This window comes from Oncorhynchus mykiss, chromosome 24 (genome assembly GCF_013265735.2).
Source record: "Oncorhynchus mykiss isolate Arlee chromosome 24, USDA_OmykA_1.1, whole genome shotgun sequence".
Lineage (NCBI taxonomy): Eukaryota > Metazoa > Chordata > Actinopteri > Salmoniformes > Salmonidae > Oncorhynchus > Oncorhynchus mykiss.
Window position 1 is genome coordinate 38630798 of NC_048588.1, and position 22490 is coordinate 38653287.

A 22490-nucleotide genomic window follows, 5' to 3' on the forward strand; every position below is an offset into this window, starting at 1 on the left:
TTTTAGTTTTTATAGTGAACAATACTTTTTAGGCACATCCAGTTGGCAAAAACAGGGACACTTTGAAATGTCCCGTGACCACACCTGACACTACTTACAACTAGAAATGGGAAGATATTTTAGTAAGGTCTATCAATCCCATTTTTATTCCTGATATTGTTCACATGTTGTGGAAGCCATCTGATGTGTTTCCAGTTCTGGTCATCAATAATTAACTTATAGCTTGTCAATGAAAGATGACTTAAAAAAATAATAATTTTAAAGTGTTATTTTGTGTGTGTTTGATCTTGTGTATTCTGAACTATGTAACTCCTATCTTCTGATCATTTCCCCATAATCACCCAGATGTCTTCTTTCCAAATATACCACGTTTTTGCCATGTCAGAATCATGTAATTACACGTCTATTTAGGCATTTACCATTTTCGTTTTAAGAGGTTAACCCCAGTCATAGAGATGCATGCCCGTGTTTCTAGCGACTACAGTATACGGTAATAACATGTGTGAGTACCAGATCACCCTTAACACCACCCATGGAGACATACAGTGGTTCTTCTTTTAAAGGTGTTGAGTTTATGCCGTGACCGTTAGTGACCGTTAGTGACCGTTAGTGGTAGATGCCGGCATTCTGTCATTGCACCGCACTATTACAAGGGTGAGTTAGAACGCTGATCTATCGGTAGTCTAAACTGTGGCACGAATGGAATATCTGTGTGTAAAATGGACATCTGTGCCATACAGATGGGCAGAGATGGTCGATGTAATCACGTGGTTTATGAATTGACGCGCAGTTTTCCATTCCTCCTGAAAGCCCTAATATTAAAAACAGTCAAATGCATTCTTTCCGTCGCCCACACGCACTTGAAACATTTGGATAATAAAGTATTTTAAGCATATTGAAGATAGAAGCCGCCTCTTAATGAGTTCCGAGAGGCGATCTGTTATCCAACGATAATTATTTCTATAATTATTATTAACTCTGCATTATAATTAAATAAAAGCCACTTAGATATTTTCATAGACCAGAAATAAATAATTTTCATAATGAATAATCAGATGCCTGTGGCAAGCTTGATTTAAAAACATTTTTTAAACTATATTATGTATTTGATCACTAAAAAAATATAACTTTTACATTACCATGTAGTTTACCAATAAAATGATCTGACGGGGATGTGGACATACTCGGTATACAAATCACAAAAGAAAGAAATGATCTCACTCCAATACATTTTAATAGAAAGTTAGTAAAAATGGTTAAGATCTTGCTACCATGGAAAGGAAACTACCTGTCTATTTGCGGAAAAATCACCCTGATTGACTCTAGTCATTTCCCAGTTGACCTATTTTCTTATTGCCTTCCCTGCACCTAGCGACCTGTTTTTAAATTATATGAGCAAAAAATATTCAATTTTATGTCACGATCGTTGCATAAATTAATGGACCACGGCGCAGCGTAAGTAGAGTTCCACATTTTATTAATAGCGAAGCTTCCAAAAACAACAAATATATAACGAACGTGCAAATACATGGTCACTAACACGAAACAAAACAAAATCCCGCATCAAATACGTAGCGCACATGGTCACTAACACGAAAACAATATCCTACATCGCAGGTGGGAGAAATGACACAGGAAGTATGATCCCCAATTAGAGGCAACGATGATCAGCTGCCTCCAATTGGGAACCATACACACGCACCAACATAGAACTATAATAACTAGAAAAGAGAAAAAAAAACTAGTCACGCCCTGACCTATTACACCATTGAGAACCCCGAGGGCTCTCTATGGGCAGGGCGTGACATTTTATTTGTAAAGGCAAGCCAGACAAACTTTAAAAGGGCCTATTTATATAATGAATATGAATTCAGAGGGCAGAAATGATTAAATATTAAAGGTGTCTGAACTGGTTCTCGAGCAGATTAGTAAGAAAGTCTCACCCCATGTTCAAGAATTGGCTTTTTTTCTTTATTCACATTACAACCTTTCACTTTCGGTTATTTGAAAAATAAATTATCTCCAAAATATCGCTATTTTTAAAACAAACCATAGAAAGTTGGTGTTTAATCCACCAGAAAAGACAGAACAAATAATGCAACAAATATTGTGGTTAAACTCAAATCTACTCATCGATAAAACTTTTTTTTTTAAGTTTTGAAAAAAAAGTTTAAAAATAAGGTATAATCTTTGTAAGTAATATCATAAATAGGACTGGTGGAGTTATGTCACACATGCAGCTAACACAGACATATGGAAATGTCTGCTCTACCCAAAATTAGAACCAACTAATTGCAGATTTACCGTAAAAATGGAAAGGGCACGTGGAAGGGGGAAAAAGTAAGGAACGTGTCTGTTGGCCCTGCATTAAAGACCGACATTTGTTAAAGAAAATTGTGATAAATAAAAATAAATACCAGTTTCATTTAAGGACCAAAAAATTGACAGCTGTGACATATAGATTGCAAAATAGTTGGGAAGAGATTTTCGATGAACCGATTCCATGGCACGTGGTTTATGAATTGACACGCAATTTTCAGCTCCTCCTAATATTAAAAACAGTCAAGTGCATTCTCTCTGTCGCCCACATTCTCTCTGTCGCCCACGCGCACTTTAAACATTAGCATTAAAAGGCAGACATTTGGTTGATTTTTAATACTTCTAACAGCCAAAATTCTAACTCCATCCATAACGTTTGGACTTTTAAACATTCCCCGAATGCATAGCTTGTTATAACCTACTGCAGGCCTAATAAACTCTCCAACCTTTATAAAATGATAGTCTAATAGCTCGGCTACTGTAGGTGTGGAAAAGAAATCCCGCCCAATTTGCAATGTATTAAAAACTCTAAATGTTTACATTTCTAACGACAAACCTCATGCAACCGCAAAATGTCGGATAACGCACATACTGTGCAGTATTTCTTCATCAACATCTTTATGCTTTCCGTTAATAAAATAATGATACAAATACTCTTTCAAAATCCAGATGTTTTATTTCAACAATCAGCAGGACAATAGACTCTTGCCGAAGTTTAGGGACTTTAAATATATATCAATGGATCCATAACGAATTACTGTGGGAATAAATATCCCTGAATGACATAGCATGGAGACTGGTCGTGATAAATCAATCAGATTTTTTGGGGGAAATGTTAGGATTATTTTGTTCTTCACTCGTCGTCACTCGTAGTCTACTCCTGACCGGTCACATAGTACAGAGAAATATTTTGCTCTCTATTTTTTGTTTTTCTTGGAAGAGAAACATCATAACATTAATCAAACTAAGCTACATTTCTTAAAATCCATCCCATATACTATGTTCTTACAAAAAAACATGTTTTCTCTAGTACAGTCAATATTTAATAACAGTCAAATGCTTCTCAAAGATGCCCTCTGGTGGCCTAACTAGCATTAATGGCAACAATGGCTGACACTTAAATAACGTGCCGTACAATTCTGCGACAGCTGTGCTGCGGTACGACACAACTTTTAAAGGGAGATCCACTGTACATACCCACTGTGTTAGCTATGGCAGTAACACACTATGTGAGTACAACATCTTGAAGGGATACTTCGGGATTTTGATAGTTTCACGAGCCAACGCTAACTAGCGTTAGTACAATGACATGCTAGCAGTTACCTTAGACTTCCAGTCATTGCGCTTACGCTAGTTAGCAACTTATTTTCAACCTACATGCATAGATATATAAATGGTACCCATGAGTTCATCTGACTAGATAAAGGGGATTATCTGACTCTGGGTCAGTAGATAAAGGGCTTCATCTGACTCTGGGTCAGTAGATAAAGGGGATTATCTGACTCTGGGTCAGTAGATAAAGGGCTTCATCTGACACTGGGTCAGTAGATAAAGGGCTTCATCTGACTGGGTCAGTAGATAAAGGAGACCATCTGACTCTGGGTCAGTAGATAAAGGGCTTCATCTGACTCTGGGTCAGTAGATAAAGGGCTTCATCTGACTCTGGGTCAGTAGATAAAGGGCATCATCTGACTCTGGGTCAGTATCCTGACCTGAACTTCCTCTATAACAGGTCAGGTTACGTCCTCCGCTCCAAGTATTCTATTCTGAAGACACTTAAAATATATCTAGTTTGTCCTACTCTATATTTAAGCAGTAGTTGCTTCTCCTAATGTGTGTGTGTGTGTGTGTGTGTGTGTGTGTGTGTGTGTGTGTGGGACCATGCAGTCCAGACGATGGACGAGGACCTGAATGCGTCTCTGGCCCAGGCTGATGAGTTATCCAGAGAGTTTACCTCTCTGTTGCAGGAGGTCTCCCCCAGCACACAGTCTGTTTCTCAGGTACACACACACACACACACACACACACACACACACACACACAGCTCAGCTATTCCGACCCAGAGCTCAGTAACAATGCTGTGTATGTTCTCCTCCTCGTCACCCTACAGACTACATCTGATGCTGTGATCCCCAGAGAAAAGCCCCAACCCTCAACCTCAGAGAGACAGACAGGAGGAGGCTCCAGCTCTCTCCCCTACTCCCCCAGCTCCATCTCTACCCTCCCCTACTCCCCCAGCTCCAGCTCTCTCCCCTACTCCCCCAGCTCCAGCTCTACCCTCCCCTACTCCCCCAGCTCCAGCTCTACCCTCCCCTACTCCCCCATCTCCAGCTCTACCCTCCCCTACTCCCCCAGCTCCAGCTCTCTCCCCTACTCCCCCAGCTCCAACCTCTCCAACCTGGATTCCATGTTCTCCAGCAGTAAGGTGAAGCCCTCCTCCTACGGTCAGCTGACCCCTCCCAACCAATCGCCTCGTACCCAGCGTCGTGCATCTCCTTCTCCGTCTCGCCGAATGACCTATGACCGCAGCCCGCGAGGATCAATCAGCTATATTGATTCAAACCACTCCCCTCCTTCCCCTGTTCCTGGCTACGATCAATCACATCGGGGGAGGGTACAACCCTCACACTCCAATCTGCTATCCCCGTATGACTCTGCTACGATGGGTCGGACATCCCCACGACTGGGCCGAAGCCACTCCCCAAGCAAGTTCAGCCAACCAGCAGCACCCAGCACCCTGCCACGGAACTTTGTGCCTTTCAGCCAATCTGGTGAGTGTCCTACTGTAGCTACGGTGCATTCGGAAAGTATTCAGACCCCTTGACTTTTTCCACATTTTGTTACGTTACAGCCTTGTTCTAAAATTGATAAAACATTTTTTCCCCTCATCAATCTACACACAATACCCCATAATAACAAAGCAAAAACAGTTTTTTCTGCAAATGTATAAAAAATATATAAACAGAAATATGTTATTTACATGAGTATTCAAGACCCTTAGTTATGAGACTAGAAATTGAGTTCAGGTGCATCCTGTTTCCATTGATCATCCTTGAGATGTTTCTACAACTTGATTGGAGTCCACCTGTGGTAAATTCAATTGATTGGACATGATTTGGAAAAGCACACACCTGTCTATATAAGGTACCACAGTTGACAGTGCATGTCAGAGCAAAAACCAAGCCATGAGGTCGAAGGAATGCTGAGACAGCATTGTGAAGAGGCACAGATCTGGGGAAGGGTACCAAAAAATGTCTGCAGCATTGAAGGTCCCCAAGAACACAGTGGCCTCCAACATTCTTAAATGGAAGAAGTTTGGAACCACCAAGACATTTCCTTGAGGTGGCCCCACGGCCAAACTGAGCAATCGGGGGAGAAGGGCCTTGGTAAGGGAGGTGACCCAGAACCCAATGGTCACTCGGACAGAGCTCCAGAGTTCCTCTGTGGAGATAGGAGAACCTTCCAGAAAGACAACCCTTCCATCTCTGCAGCACTCCACCAATCAGGCCTTTATAGTAGAGTGGCCAGCGACCCTAAGCACAACGACCCTAAGCACACAGACAAGACAACACAGGAATGGCTTTGGGACAAGTCTCTGAATGTTCTTTAGTGGCCCAGCCAGAGCCCGGACTTGAACCCGATCAAACATCCCTGGAGAGACCTGAAAATAGCTGTGCAGCGACGCTCCCCATCCAACCTGACAGAGCTTGAGAGGATCTGCAGAGAAGAATGGGAGAAACTCCCCAAATACAGATGTACCAAGCTTGTAGCGTCATACCCAAGAAGACTCCAGGCTGTAATCGCTGCCAAAGGTACTTCAACAAAGTACTGAGTAAAGAGTCTGAATAATTATGGAAATTTTATTTGCAAAAATGTTTTAAAGTGTTTTTTTCTTTGTCATATTGGGGTATTGTGATGTCATATTGGGTTATTGTGATGTCATATTGGGGTATTGTGATGTCATATTGGGGTATTGTGATGTCATATTGGGTTATTGTGTGTAGATTGAGCGGAAAAAACCTGTTAATCTATTGTAGAATAAGGCTGTAATGTAGCAATGTGGAAAAAGTGAAGAGGTCTGAATACTTTCCGAATGCCCTGTGTAGTACTATATTTAAGGGCCTGTGTAGTACTATATTTAAGGGCCTGTGTAGTACTATATTTAAGGGCCTGTGTAGTACTATATTTAAGGGCCTGTGTAGTACTATATTTAAGGGCCTGTGTAGTACTATATTTAAGGGCCTGTGTAGTACTATATTTAAGGGCCTGTGTAGTACTATATTTAAGGGCCTGTGTAGTACTATATTTAAGGGCCTGTGTAGTACTATATTTAAGGGCCTGTGTAGGGCCTGTAAGGGCCTGTGTATATTTAAGGGCCTGTATATTTTGCAGTCAAATGTGATTTTCCTGTGTTTATTTATATTTTCAGTTACCAGTCAAAAGTTTGGACACAACTAATCATTCAAGAGTTTTTCTTTATTTTTTACTATTTTCTACATTGTAGAATAATCGTGAAGACATCAAAAATATGAAATACCACATATTGTCATGTAGTAACCAAAAAGGTGTTAAAACAAAAATTATTCAAAGTAGCCACCCTTTGCCTTGATGACAGCTTTGCACACTCTTGGCATTCTCTCAACCAGCTTCACCTGGAATGCTTTTCCAACCGTCTTGAAGGAGTTCCCACATATGCTGAGCACTTGTTGGCTGGTTTTCCTTCACTCTGCGGTCCAACTCATCCCAAACCATCTCAATTAGGTTGAGGTCAGGTGATTGTGGAGGCCAGGTCATCTGATGCAGCACTCCATCACTCTCCTTCTTGGTCAAATAGCCCTAACACAGCCTGGAGGTGTGTTTTGGGTCATTGTCCTGTTGAAAAACAAATGGGGATTCCACTCAGCACAAACCAGATGGCATGGCATATCGCTGCAGAATTCTGTGGTAGCCATGTTGGTTAAATATGCCTTGAATTCCAAATATATCACTGACAGTGTCACCAGCAAAGCACCCCCACACCATCACACCTCTTCCTCCATGCTTCACGGTGGGAACCACACATTCTGAGATCATCTCTTCAACTACTCTGCATCTCACAAAGACACAGCGGTTGGAACCAAAAATCTTACATTTGGACTCATCAGACCAAAAGACAGATTTACACTGGTCTAATGTCCAATGCTCGTGTTTCTTGGCCCAAGCAAGTCTCTTCTTATTGTTGGTGTCCTTTAGTAGTGCTTTCTTTGCAGCAATTCAACCATGAAGGCCTGATTCACACAGTCTCCTCTGAACAGTTGATGTTGAGATGTGTCTGTTACTTGAACTCTGTGAAGCATTTATTTGGGCTGCAATCTGAGGCTGGTAACTCTAATGAATTTATCCTCTGCAGCAGAGGTAACTCTGCGTCTTCCTTTCCTGTGGCGATCCTCATGAGAGACCGTTTCATCGCTTGATGGTTTTTGCGACTGCACTTGAAGAAACTTTCAAAGATCTTGACATTTTCCTGGATTGACTGACCTTCATGTCTTAAAGTAATGATGGACTGTCGTTTCTCTTTGCTTATTTGAGCTGTTCTTGCCATAATATGGACTTGGTGCTTTTACCAAATAGGGCTTTCTTCTGTATACCACCTATCTCTTGTCACAACACCACTGATTGGCTCAAACGCATTCAGAAGGAAAGAAATTTCACAATTTAACTTTTAACAAGGCACACCTGTTAATTTAAATGAATTTCGAAGGAATTCAACCTCCCGAAGCTGGTTGAGAGAATGTTGAGATGCCAATAGTGTGTAAAGATGTCATCAAGGCAAAGGATGGCTACTTTGAATAATTAGTTTAACACTTTTTTTTTTGGTTACTTCATGATTCCATATGTGTTATTTCATAGGTTTGATGTCTTCACTATTATTCTACAATGTAGAAAATAGTAAAAATAAAGAAAAACCCTTGAATGAGAAGGTGTGTCCAAACTATTGACTGGTAGTGTACATATAAGACATACATACACAGTGTATATTTATACGTACATTATATATTTATACATACAGTATATATTTATACGTACACACTGTATATTTATACATACATACAGTATATATTTATACATACATACATACAGTATATATTTATACATACAGTATATATTTATACATACAGTATATATTTATACGTACACACTGTATATTTATACATACATACAGTATATATTTATATATACATACAGTATATATTTATAGATACATACATACATACATACATACAGTATATATTTATACATACATACATACATACATACATACATACATACATACAGTATATATTTATACATACATACATACAATATATATTTATACATACATACATACATACATACATACATACATACATACATACATACATACATACAGTATATATTTATACATACAGTATATATTTATACATACATAGTGTATATTTATACATACATACAGTATATATTTATACATACATACATACAGTATATATTTATACATACATAGTGTATATTTATACATACATACAGTATATATTTATAGATACATACATACATACATACATACATACAATATATATTTATACATACATACATACATACATACATACATACATACATACATACATACATACATACAGTATATATTTATACATACAGTATATATTTATACATACATAGTGTATATTTATACATACATACAGTATATATTTATAGATACATACATACATACATACATACAATATATATTCATACATACATACATACAGTATATATTCATACATACATACATACATACAGTATATATTTATACATACATACATACATACAGTATATATTCATACATACAGTATATATTCATACATACATACATACATACAGTATATATTTATACATACATACATACATACATACATAGTGTATATTTATACATACATACAGTATATATTTATACATACATAGTGTATATTTATACATACAATATATATTTATACATACATACGTACAGTATATATTTATACATACGGTATGTATACATTTTTACACACTACGAGTTTTAGTATGTGCCACTAAAATGACTCTTTAGTATGTGCCACTACATTGACTCTTTAGTATGTGCCAATACATTGACTCTTTAGTATGTGCCAATACATTGACTCTTTAGTATGTGCCCCTAAATTGACTCCATGTGCCAATACATTGACTCTTTAGTATGTGTCCCTAAATTGACTATTTAGTATGTGCCACTACATTGACTCTTTAGTATGTGCCCCTAAATTGACTCCATGTGCCAATACATTGACTCTTTAGTATGTGCCCCTAAATTGACTCCATGTGCCACTACATTGACTCTTTAGTATGTGCCCCTAAATTGACTCCATGTGCCAATACATTGACTCTTTAGTATGTGTCCCTAAATTGACTCTTTAGTATGTGCCCCTAAATTGACTCCATGTGCCACTACATTGACTCTTTAGTATGTGCCACAACATGTACTCTTTAGCATGTGCCACTGCATTGGCTTCATGTGCCACTACATTGACTCTTTAGTACGTGAAGTTAATAACTTTGACTCACATAGACAGGAACCTATATTTCTCAGTAATCTGGATGAGTTAATATGACTGTTAGCTTTTATTCTCTCTCCAGATGAAATCATGCAGAGACCGAAGAACCAAGGTAAATGGAACGAGACCGATCTGGACGTAGCATCTCATAAGAAGAAACCTCACCACTCCTACGACAGTAAGGCCTCACTCACACTCACACTCACACTCACACACACACACACACCACTCCTACGACAGTAAGGCTTCACACACACACACACACACACACACAGACACACACTCACACTCACATACACACCACTCCTACGACAGTAAGGCCTCACACACACACACACACACACACACACCACTCCTACGACAGTAAGGCCTCACACACACTCACACACTCCTACGACAGTAAGGCCTCACACACACACACACTCACACACACACACACACACACACACACACAGCACCTCCCTGTTGATAACCTAGCACCTCCCTGTTGATAACCTAGCACCTCCCTGTTGGTAACCTAGCACCTCCCTGTTGTTAACCTAGCACCTCCCTGTTGTTAACCTAGCACCTCCCTATTGGCAACCTAGCACCTCCCTGTTGATAACCTAGCACCTCCCTGTTGGTAACCTAGCACCTCCCTGTTGTTAACCTAGCACCTCCCTGTTGTTAACCTAGCACCTCCCTATTGGCAACCTAGCACCTCCCTGTTGGTAACCTAGCACCTCCCTGTTGTTAACCTAGCACCTCCCTATTGGCAACCTAGCACCTCCCTGTTGATAACCTAGCACCTCCCTGTTGGTAACCTAGCACCTCCCTGTTGTTAACCTAGCACCTCCCTGTTGTTAACCTAGCACCTCCCTGTTGTTAACCTAGCACCTCCCTGTTGATAACCTAGCACCTCCCTATTGGCAACCTAGCACCTCCCTGTTGATAACCTAGCACCTCCCTGTTGGTAACCTAGCACCTCCCTGTTGTTAACCTAGCACCTCCCTGTTGGTAACCTAGCACCTCCCTGTTGGTAACCTAGCACCTCCCTGTTGGTAACCTAGCACCTCACTGTTGTTAACCTAGCACCTCCCTGTTGTTAACCTAGCACCTCCCTGTTGGTAACCTAGCACCTCCCTGTTGGTAACCTAGCACCTCCCTGTTGGTAACCTAGCACCTCCCTGTTGTTAACATAGCACCTCCCTGTTGGTAACCTAGCACCTCCCTGTTGGTAACCTAGCACCTCCCTGTTGGTAACCTAGCACCTCCCTGTTGTTAACCTAGCACCTCCCTGTTGGTAACCTAGCACCTCCCTGTTGGTAACCTAGCACCTCCCTGTTGTTAACCTAGCACCTCCCTGTTGGTAACCTAGCACCTCCCTGTTGGTAACCTAGCACCTCCCTGTTGGTAACCTAGCACCTCCCTGTTGTTAACCTAGCACCTCCCTGTTGGTAACCTAGCACCTCCCTGTTGGTAACCTAGCACCTCCCTGTTGGTAACCTAGCACCTCCCTGTTGTTAACCTAGCACCTCCCTGTTGTTAACCTAGCACCTCCCTGTTGGTAACCTAGCACCTCCCTGTTGTTAACCTAGCACCTCCCTGTTGGTAACCTAGCACCTCCCTGTTGTTAACCTAGCACCTCCCTGTTGGTAACCTAGCACCTCCCTGTTGTTAACCTAGCACCTCCCTGTTGTTAACCTAGCACCTCCCTGTTGGTAACCTAGCACCTCCCTATTGGCAACCTAGCACCTCCCTGTTGGTAACCTAGCACCTCCCTGTTGGTAACCTAGCACCTCCCTGTTGTTAACCTAGCACCTCCCTGTTGGTAACCTAGCACCTCCCTATTGGTAACCTAGCACCTCCCTGTTGTTAACCTAGCACCTCCCTGTTGTTAACCTAGCACCTCCCTATTGGCAACCTAGCACCTCCCTGTTGGTAACCCAGCACCTCCCTGTTGTTAACCTAGCACCTCCCTGTTGTTAACCTAGCACCTCCCTATTGGTAACCTAGCACCTCCCTGTTGCAGAGACTGAGTGGCTGAGACCGTTGGTGCCAAACACCAACTGGAGAGAATCTAACCTGGATGGCCCTTCCCCTTCGAAGAAGGTAGGGTGTGTGTGCGTGCGCATGCTCAGGTGTTTCTGTTTGTTAATCATCTCTCTCTCTCTCTCTCTCTCTCTGGTGTACTGTATTGACATGGAAAGTTGAATTGCTTAAATTGTCATGTATAACAATGATGGTCAGATGAACAGTATCTCTGTCTCTCTGCCCCCTCTTCTTTTCCTCCAGGACACCCTCCCTCGTTCCCACCAGTCCACCCACTCATCTCTCCCCCGTAACACCCGTATCACTGTTCCTCCCGACTCGTCCTCCCTCTACCACGCCCCTCCCCAACCAATCATATCCCGTATCTCCATCCCCCCCTGCTCCTCCTCCTCCCAGCCCCCACGTCAGCACAGACCCATCCCTCTCTCCGTCATCATGCGGCTCCAGAACCCCTACTGGGCATCGTCTGCCCTCCACCCCCGGGCCCTGGATACCGAGAGGGATATGGGTCTGTACCGCCATGCTGTACCCAGGGAGTATAGGGATTACCTAGAGTACAGAGAGTACCAGACACAGCCACAGACCCAGCCACAGACCCAGCCACTGGCCCAGCCACAGACCCATGAGCTCAGGCAGCCAGCCTACCACGGGGAAGGTATAGTATCTAAACGAACATAGACTCTACTCTCACAATCTAACCGGTTATGTGTGGTCACCCGTCTGTGTGTAAATTCTGTCCGTCCGTCCATCTGTGTGTTCTCTCTTCTCCCACAGTGCTGAAACCAGGTGATGTTGACATTGAGTTGGAGCGACTGGACCCAATTCATCAAAGTCCCATGGCCCCTGACCCAGCTCTCCCAGAGAAAGGGAGGGAGACAGAGAGAGGAGGAGGAGGAGAACCCCAGGCGGTGGCCCCTAGGCCCCTCAGCCCGTCCAGGCTGCAACCAGTGGTGGCTGCAGAGAGCCCAGATGTCCCTGACATGGAAGAGCTGCTTCGGATTCGCTCTGAGATCCCCCGGGCCCTGAAGAGACGCGGCTCTGTGACCCCTAACTCCAATCTTGACCCAAACCCTGAACCGGGGTCACAAGGTTAGGAAAGGACTTCTAATATACAATTATTTTGCATAAATAATTTGACACAGAGGGAACCAGGGATGTGAGTGAGAATGACGGAGTGAATGGTAGAAACTAAGAAAGTTCACCACCAAACTGTTTCACTGTCGTTCTATTAATTGCAAGGTTTTATTTATTTAGTATATATCTACAGCCTCCCCGACTGATCACGTTATCAATGCTCGTCCTCTAGAATCTTCTGCTGATCACGTAATCAATCACGTAATCAATACTCATCCCGTAGAATCTTCTGCTGATCACATAATCAATACTCATCCCGTAGAATCTTCTGCTGATCACGTAATCAATCACGTAATCAATACTCATCCCGTAGAATCTTCTGCTGATCACATAATCAATACTCATCCCGTAGAATCTTCTGCTGATCACGTAATCAATTACGTAATCAATACTCATCCCGTAGAATCTTCTGCTGATCACGTAATCAATCACATAATCAATACTCATCCCGTAGAATCTTCTGCTGATCACGTAATCAATCACATAATCAATACTCATCCTGTAGAATCTTCTGCTGATCACGTAATCAATACTCATCCTGTAGAATCTTCTGCTGATCACGTAATCAATACTCATCCTGTAGAATCTTCTGCTGATCACGTAATCAATACTCATCCTGTAGAATCTTCTGCTGATCACGTAATCAATACTCATCCTGTAGAATCTTCTGCTGATCACGTAATCAATCACGTAATCAATACTCATCCCGTAGAATCTTCTGCTGATCACGTAATCATTCACGCAATCAATACTCATCCCGTAGAATCTTCTGCTGATCACATAATCAATACTCATCCCGTAGAATCTTCTGCTGATCACGTAATCAATCACGTAATCAATACTCATCCTGTAGAATCTTCTGCTGATCACGTAATCAATACTCATCCTGTAGAATCTTCTGCTGATCATGTCATCAATCACGTAATCAATACTCATCCTGTAGAATCTTCTGCTGATCACGTTATCAATGCTCGTCCTGTAGAATCTTCTGCTGATCATGTAATCAATCACGTAATCAATACTCATCCTCTAGAATATTCTGCTGATCACGTAATCAATACTCATCCTCTAGAATCTTCTGCTGATCACGTAATCAATACTCATCCTCTAGAATCTTCTGCTGATCACGTAATCAATACTCATCCTGTAGAATCTTCTGCTGATCACGTAATCAATACACATCCTGTAGAATCTTCTGCTGATCACGTAATCAATACTCATCCTCTAGAATCTTCTGCTGATCACGTAATCAATACGCATCTTCTAGAATCTTCTGCTGATCACGTAATCAATACTCATCCTCTAGAATCTTCTGCTGATCACGTAATCAATACTCATCCTGTAGAGTCTTCTGTTGATCACGTAATCAATACTCATCCTGTAGAGTCTTCTGCTGATCACGTAATCAATACTCATCCTGTAGAATCTTCTGCTGATCACGTAATCAATACACATCCTGTAGAATCTTCTGCTGATCATGTCATCAATGCTCGTCCTGTAGAATATTCTACTGATCACGTAATCAATCAAGGAATCAATGCTCATCCTGTAGAATCTTCTGCTGATCACGTTATCAATGCTCATCCTGTAAAATCTTCTGCTGATCACGTAATCAATACTCATCCTGTAGAATCTTCTGCTGATCACGTTATCAATACTCATCCTGTAGAGTCTTCTGCTGATCACGTTATCAATGCTCGTCCTCTATAATCTTCTTCTGATCACGTTATCAATGCCCGTCCTCTAGAATTTTCTGCTGATCATGTAATCAATCACGTAATCAATACTCATCCTGTAGAGTCTTCTGCTGATCACGTTATCAATGCTCGTCCTGTAGAATCTTCTGCTGATCACGTAATCAATACTCATCCTGTAGAATCTTCTGCTGATCACGTAATCAATACACATCCTGTAGAATCTTCTGCTGATCACGTAATCAATACTCATCCTGTAGAATCTTCTGCTGATCACGTAATCAATACACATCCTGTAGAATCTTCTGCTGATCACGTAATCAATACACATCCTCTAGAATCTTCTGCTGATCACGTAATCAATACGCATCTTCTAGAATCTTCTGCTGATCACGTAATCAATACTCATCCTCTAGAATCTTCTGCTGATCACGTAATCAATACTCATCCTGTAGAGTCTTCTGTTGATCACGTAATCAATACTCATCCTGTAGAGTCTTCTGCTGATCACGTAATCAATACTCATCCTGTAGAATCTTCTGCTGATCACGTAATCAATACACATCCTGTAGAATCTTCTGCTGATCATGTCATCAATGCTCATCCTGTAGAATATTCTACTGATCACGTAATCAATCAAGGAATCAATGCTCATCCTGTAGAATCTTCTGCTGATCACGTTATCAATGCTCATCCTGTAAAATCTTCTGCTGATCACGTAATCAATACTCATCCTGTAGAATCTTCTGCTGATCACGTTATCAATACTCATCCTGTAGAGTCTTCTGCTGATCACGTTATCAATGCTCGTCCTCTATAATCTTCTTCTGATCACGTTATCAATGCCCGTCCTCTAGAATTTTCTGCTGATCATGTAATCAATCACGTAATCAATACTCATCCTGTAGAGTCTTCTGCTGATCACGTTATCAATGCTCGTCCTGTAGAATCTTCTGCTGATCACGTTATCAATGCGGCGCTGGTATTATGAATTTGTTTAATTTTCTAAAGCTTCTGCATGTCTATACGATGTTGTGGTAACCTTGTGACCCTGACCCTGTCCCTAGCCCCTGTCCAACCCCAGAAGAAGCCAGCCACCCTGCAGCCGGACCACAATCACAAACAGTACAAACAGATCCTGAATAAACTTTTCCGGAGGAAGGGGTTGACGGGCCAGCAAGGGGGGGAGATGGGGAGTGACTACAGCTCCTCCTCAGATGGAGAAGGGGACAGCTCTACATCCCTCTCCCCTGTCACTAATCCTGTACCTAACACTGGACCCAACACTGGACCTGCTTTGCCAGAGTACAGGGTATGACAGGACACATTATTTCTCTTTGCTTTCTGTTGTTGTGACTATTTTACAGTGAAATGTACAGTACCAGTCGAAAGTTTGGACACACCTACTCATTCAAGGTTTTTTTATTTTTTTTATTTTTAACTATTTTCTACATTGTAGAATAATAGTGAAGACATCAAAACTATGAAATAACGCATATGGAATCATGTAGTAACCAAAAAAGTGTTAAACAAATCAAAATGTATTCTTCAAAGTAGCCACCCTTTACCTTGATGACAGCTTTGCACACTCTTGGCATTCTCTCAACCAGCTTCATCTGGAATGCTTTTCCAACCGTCTTGAAGGAGTTCCCACATATGCTGAGCACGTGTTGGCAGCTTTTACTTCACTCTGCAGTCCAACTCATCCCAAACCATCTCAATTGGGTTGAGGTCTGGTGATTGTGGAGGCCAGGTCATCTGATGTTGCAATTCATCACTCTCCTTTTTGGTCAAACAGCCCTTACACATCCTGGAGGTGTGTTGGGTCATTGTCCTGTTGAAAACAAAGGGTATTCCCACTAAGCGCAAACCAGATGGGATGGTGTATTGCTGCAGAATGCTGTGGTAGCCATTCTGGTTATGTATGCCTTGAATTCTAAATAAATCACTGACAGTGTCACCAGCAAAGCGCCATCACACCTCCTCCTCCATGCTTCACGGTGGGAACCACACATGCAGAGATCATATGTTCACCTATTCTTAATTTTTTTTTTTTAAATCACCTTTTATTTAACCAGGTAGGCCAGTTGAGAACAAGTTCTCATTTACAACTGTGACATAGCCAAGATAAAGCAAAGCAGTGTGTCGCAAACAACAACAACAGCTTTACACATGGAATAAACAAACATACAGTCAATAATACAGTAGAACAAGTCTATATACAGTGTGTGCAATAAATAGGCCATGGTAGCAAAGTAATTACAATATAGCAATTAGACACTGGAATGGTAGATGTGCAGAAGATGAATGTGCAAGTAGAGATAATGGGGTGCAAAGGAGCAAGATATATAAATACTGTATGGGGATGAGGTAGTTGGATGGGCTATTTACAGATGGGCTATGTACAGGTGCAGTGATCTGTGAGCTGCTCTGACAGCTGGTGCTTAAAGTTAGTGAAGGAGATATGAGTCTCCAGCTTCAGCGATTTTTGCAGTTCGGTCCAGTCATTGGCAGCAGAGAACTGGAAGGAAAGGCGACCAAAGGAGGAATTGGCTTTGGAGGTGACCAGTGAAATATACCTGCTGGAGTGCGTGCTACGGGTGGGTGTTGCTATGGTGACCAGTGAGCTGAGATAAGGCGGGGCTTTACCTAGCAGAGACTTGTAGATGACCTGGAGCCAGTGGGTTTGGCGACGAGTATGAAGCGAGGGCCAGCCAACGAGAGCATACAGGTCGCAGTGGTGGGTAGTATATGGGGCTTTGGTGACAAAATGGATGGCACTGTGATAGACTGCATCCAGTTTGCTGAGTAGAGTGTTGGAGGCTATTATGTAAATGACATCGCCGAAATCGAGGATCGGTAGGATAGTCAGTTTTACGAGGGTATGTTTGGCAGCATGAATGAAGGATGCTTTGTTTGCGAAACAGGAAGCCAATTATAGATTTAATTTTGGATTGGAGATGTTTGTTGTGAGTCTGGAAGGAGAGTTTACAGTCTAACCAGACACCTAGGTATTTGTAGTTGTCCACATATTCTAGGTCAGAACCGTCCCGATTTGTGATGCTGGACGGGTGGGCATTTGCGGGCAGCGATCGGTTGAAGAGCTTGCATTTAGTTTTACTAGAATTTAAGAGCAGTAGGAGGCCACGGAAGGAGAGTTGTATGGCATTGAAGCTCGTCTGGAGGTTAGTTAGCACAGTGTCCAAAGAAGGGCCAGAGGTATACAGAATGGTGTCGTCTGCGTAGAGGTGGATCAGAGAATCACCAGCAGCAAGAGCAACGTCTGCGTCTCACAAAGACACGGCGGTTGGAACAAAAAATCTTTGATTTGGACTCATCAGACCAAAGGACAGATTTCCTTGGTCTAATGTCCATTGCTCATGTTTCTTGGCCAAAGCACGTCTCTTCTTCTCCTTAGTAGTGGTTTGTTTGCAGCAATTCAACCATGAAGGCCTGATTCACACAGTCTCCTGAACAGTGTCTTTTATTTGAACTCTGTGAAGCATTTATTTGGGCTGCAATCTGAGAATGGTAACTCTAATGAACTGATCCTCTGCAGCAGAGGTAACTCTGGGTCTTCCTTTCCTGTGGCGGTCCTCATGAGAGACAGTTAACTCTAATGAACTTATCCTCTGCAGCAGAGGTAACTCTGGGTCTTCCTTTCCTGTGGCGGTCCTCATGAGAGACAGTTAACTCTAATGAACTTATCTTCTGCAGCAGAGGTAACTCTGGGTCTTCCTTTCCTGTGGCGGTCCTCATGAGAACCAGTTTCATCATAGCGCTTGATGGTTTTTTGCGGCTACACTTGAAGAAACTGTCAAAGTTCTTGAAATATTCCTGGATTGACTGACCTTCATGTCTTAAAGTAATGATGGACTGTCGTTTATCTTTGCTTATTTGAGCTGTTCTTGCCGTAATATGAGGTTGGTCTTTTACCAAATAGGGCTATCTTCTGTATTCCACCCCTACCTTGTCACAACACAACTGATTGGCTCAAACGCATTAAGAAGGAAAGAAATTCCACAAATAAACTTTTAGCAAGGCAAACCTGTTAGTTGAAATGCATTCCAGGTGACTACCTCATGAAGTTGGTTGAGAGAATGCCAATAGTGTGGAAAGCTGTCATCAAGGCAAAGGGTGGCTAATTAAAAATCTCAAATCTAAAATATATTTTGATTTGTTTAACACTTTTCTTTGGTTACTACATGATTCCATATGTGTTATTTCATAGTTTTGACGTCTTCACTATTATTCTACAATGTAGAAAATAGTAAAAAATAAAGAAAAACCCTGGAATGAGTAGTTGTGTCTAAACTGTTGTCTGATACTGTAGATGGAGCTTGAGTCCATGTAAGAAACAGTCTCATTGTCAGTGAACTGATCCAGGTAGTGGAAGGTTTTCACTAATAAGAGTCACATGCATTTTTAAACCAAGGCTTCTTGGGCCATGTCTCTCCATCTCGATGTTACTACGTCTGTATCTAATAAGGGAAAGTTAAGGTATTAAGTTGTGGTACTCTTCCATCCTCCCAGGGGTACAATTCCATCCTGCGTCGGGCCAGTCGGGAACGAGGGGATTCTGGTCAGAGGGCTCGGCTCAGCCCTCTGGTTCTACTGCTGGACGGGTCACTGGTGGGGGAACTGGACACTGTTCAGAGGGCCGTGCAGGAGGTAGGTGGAACTGGACACTGTTCAGAGGGCCGTGCAGGAGGTAGGGGGAACTGGACACTGTTCAGAGGGCCGTGCAGGAGGTAGGGGGAACTGGACACTGTTCAGAGGGCCGTGCAGGAGGTAGGGGGAACTGGACACTGTTCAGAGGGCCGTGCAGGAGGTAGGGGGAACTGGACACTGTTCAGAGGGCCGTGCAGGAGGTAGGAGGAACTGGACACTGTTCAAAGGGCCGTGCAGGAGGTAGGGGGAACTGGACACTGTTCAGAGGGCCGTGCAGGAGGTAGGGGGAACTGGACACTGTTCAGAGGGCCGTGCAGGAGGTAAGGGGGTTGGGTGCAGGGGGTAAGGGGGTTGGGTGCATGAGGTAAGGGGGTTGGGTGCATGAGGTAAGGGGGTTGGGTAAGGGGGTTGGGTGCAGGAGGTAAGGGGGTTGGGTGCAGGAGGTAAGGGGGTTGGGTGCAGGGGGTAAGGGGGTTGGGTGCAGGGGGTTGTGGACCCAAATAAAGCATTCAGTGTGTGTTGACAGCAAGCATGAGGTTCACCCCTGCATGGTCTGTGCCCTGTAGATGAATGACCCGAGCCAGCCGAACGACGAGGGCATCACAGCCCTCCATAATGCCATCTGTGGAGGTCACTACAGCGTGGTGGACTTCCTGGTTCGTATAGGAGCCAACGTCTCCGCCCCAGACAGCCACGGATGGTAACTTCATTATCGTATGACCTTTTAACTGGCTTATGTCCCTGTAGCTTCCTCCTTCGACATAATAATGGCGTGCTGCTAGCCTTTATTCCTTATGGCCAGCAGCACGCCACCCTGCATCCCACTGCTGGCTTGCAGTGATTGGGGACATTGCCCTGTGTAGGGTGCTGTCTTTCGGGATGGGATGTTAAACAGGTGTCCTGACTCTCTGTGGTCACGAAAAGATCCCATGGCACTTATCGTTAGAGTAGGGGTGTTAACCCCGGTGTCCTGGCTAAATTCCCAATCTGGCCCTCAAATCATCACGGTCACCTAATAATCCCCAGTTTACAATTGGCTCATTTATTCCCCCCCCCCCCCCCCCCCCTCCTCTCCCCTGTAACTATTCCACAGGTCGTTGCTGTAAATGAGAACTTATCTGGTAAAATAAGGGTTAAAAAAAAATTAAATTAAGAAAGAAAAAACGTATATTCTAGTATATTCCGAATACTTCCCCTCCCTTTATAACGGGCTCTTTCATTGACCAGTCCTATTTTCCTTTACTGTCCACTCCCTCTGTTGCTGTCCCTGTTTTGGGTCATGTTGTGTCATTATGCGTTGTGTTTAGTCAGATGAGGTTGTAGTGTTGTTCATGTGTAGTTTTGTTGTTGTTCTGTACCAGGACCCCCCTCCACTGTGCAGCATCCTGTAACGACCTTCCTCTCTGTCAGTTCCTGGTGAGGAACGGAGCAGCCGTCATGGCGGTGACGGAGAGCGACGACGCCACAGCATCTCAGAAGTGCGACCCGTACGCTATGGGCTTCGAGGAGTGTGAGAGCTTCCTCAAGGGTAGGAGGAACTAGACAGGGGTGCCCTCTTTCTCCATAACTCATTTTTAGGAGTGGGACAGTGCCACATCTGTTATTGAAGAGAAACAGTCGAAGACCGCAGGAAAGATAAGAGGACATCGAGTCAAAGAGCAGTGGTCTGGATTGTAAACCCATTCTGCCTCTAGCTTACATGACTGCCAGGGTCAGCCGCTCAAACCACTAAACCATATAGGCCACTTTATCCAGAACTATTTGCACTCTGTGTCGAAAACATTTCTAAAAATGTTAGAAAAATCGTTGGTCGTGTGTGTGTGTGTGTGTGTTGTCAGGTGTGGAGGAGGCGATGGGTGTAGAGAACAGCGGGGTGCTGTATGCCCTGTGGGAGTACCCTGCCCAGGAGGCAGACGAGCTGGGCTTCAGAGAGGGGGACATGGTGACTATCCTCCAGAAGCCTGACGGGGTAGATTGGTGGTGGGCATCACTTTGTGGCCGAGAGGGATTCATACCTAACAACTACTTCGGGGTAAGAGACAATAATTCATTTTATTAGTTGTCTCCTCCCTCACCCCTTCAGGAACAAATGCCAAGATGACTTTCACATGTCCTGAATAAAAAAAATATATATTTACTTGGTAGGCAAGGCAGCTTCCTGGTCCTGAGATCCCACAGGATCGCACATATTTGTTCTAGCCCAGTACTAAAACAGAACTGTTAGTTGCTGTTCAGAACTCCATTTTCATTAGTCCAGAAGCCAACAAATAATGGTTTGTTTCTGTTCTGAACTCAACTCTTTCCTTTCTTTGGTCATGCAGCTGTTCCCTAAAGTTCGTCCTAAGTCCCTCTGCTAGACTCCTCTACCCAATCAGCCCTCGCCCCACTGAATGGCTGGAACGGGAACTGGAGCAGAAAACTGTTGTTGAAAACCTGGGAGGAGAAAGCACATTACGCAGTATAACCTTTGTTCCTTTGTCCTGCCTGATTTCACTAAGAAGTGAACTAGAATAACAGGACATGAGTCACTACAGTGAGACATAGGGCAGGTACTGGGCAGGTACTAGACAGGAGTGTCAGTGATGATATTGCTGCATTATACTTCGTCAATGATCTCAATGTGTCACTATCATTTGTGTGTCTGATTTTATTAGTATATAAAATCTCTCTCTGTCTCTCTCTCTCTGTCTCTCTCTCTCTCTGTCTCTCTCTCTGTCTCTTTCTCTGTCTCTCTCTCTTTCTCTGTCTCTCTCTCTCTGTCTCTTTCTCTGTCTCTCTCTGTCTCTTTCTCTGTCTCTCTCTCTGTCTCTTTCTCTGTCTCTCTGTCTCTGTCTCTCTCTCTGTCTCTCTCTGTCTCTTTCTCTGTCTCTCTCTCTGTCTCTTTCTCTGTCTCTCTGTCTCTGTCTCTCTCGATTTCTTCAAATGCTCCCTATATGTATATGTCATCACAAGGCTACTAATGTTGTTATTGTTCTATGTAAAGTGTTTAATTCCGTCAACAATATCTATGACTAAAACTTTTTGTCATTTGTAAAACGATGGCGATAACGAGATGAGATGC

At 42.9% G+C, this 22490-nt stretch overlaps 1 protein-coding gene across 3 annotated transcripts in view; it reads left to right on the forward strand.

Moving 5' to 3' along the window:
* Positions 1 to 22214, forward strand: part of ppp1r13l (protein phosphatase 1, regulatory subunit 13 like) — a 62866-nt gene extending 40652 nt beyond the window's left edge. For all 3 annotated transcript variants that reach the window (XM_036961980.1, XM_036961981.1, XM_036961984.1), the window contains 12 exons: positions 4207 to 4319; positions 4430 to 5090; positions 9982 to 10077; positions 11911 to 11990; positions 12174 to 12585; positions 12705 to 13019; positions 15826 to 16070; positions 19292 to 19429; positions 19996 to 20129; positions 20791 to 20957; positions 21268 to 21461; positions 21751 to 22214. In XM_036961980.1, coding sequence (XP_036817875.1) covers positions 4207 to 4319; positions 4430 to 5090; positions 9982 to 10077; positions 11911 to 11990; positions 12174 to 12585; positions 12705 to 13019; positions 15826 to 16070; positions 19292 to 19429; positions 19996 to 20129; positions 20791 to 20957; positions 21268 to 21461; positions 21751 to 21786 — 2591 coding nt within the window. In that variant the 3' untranslated portion in view covers positions 21787 to 22214. The remainder of the gene's footprint in view (positions 1 to 4206; positions 4320 to 4429; positions 5091 to 9981; positions 10078 to 11910; positions 11991 to 12173; positions 12586 to 12704; positions 13020 to 15825; positions 16071 to 19291; positions 19430 to 19995; positions 20130 to 20790; positions 20958 to 21267; positions 21462 to 21750) is intronic.
* Positions 22215 to 22490: the final 276 nt, after the last annotated feature.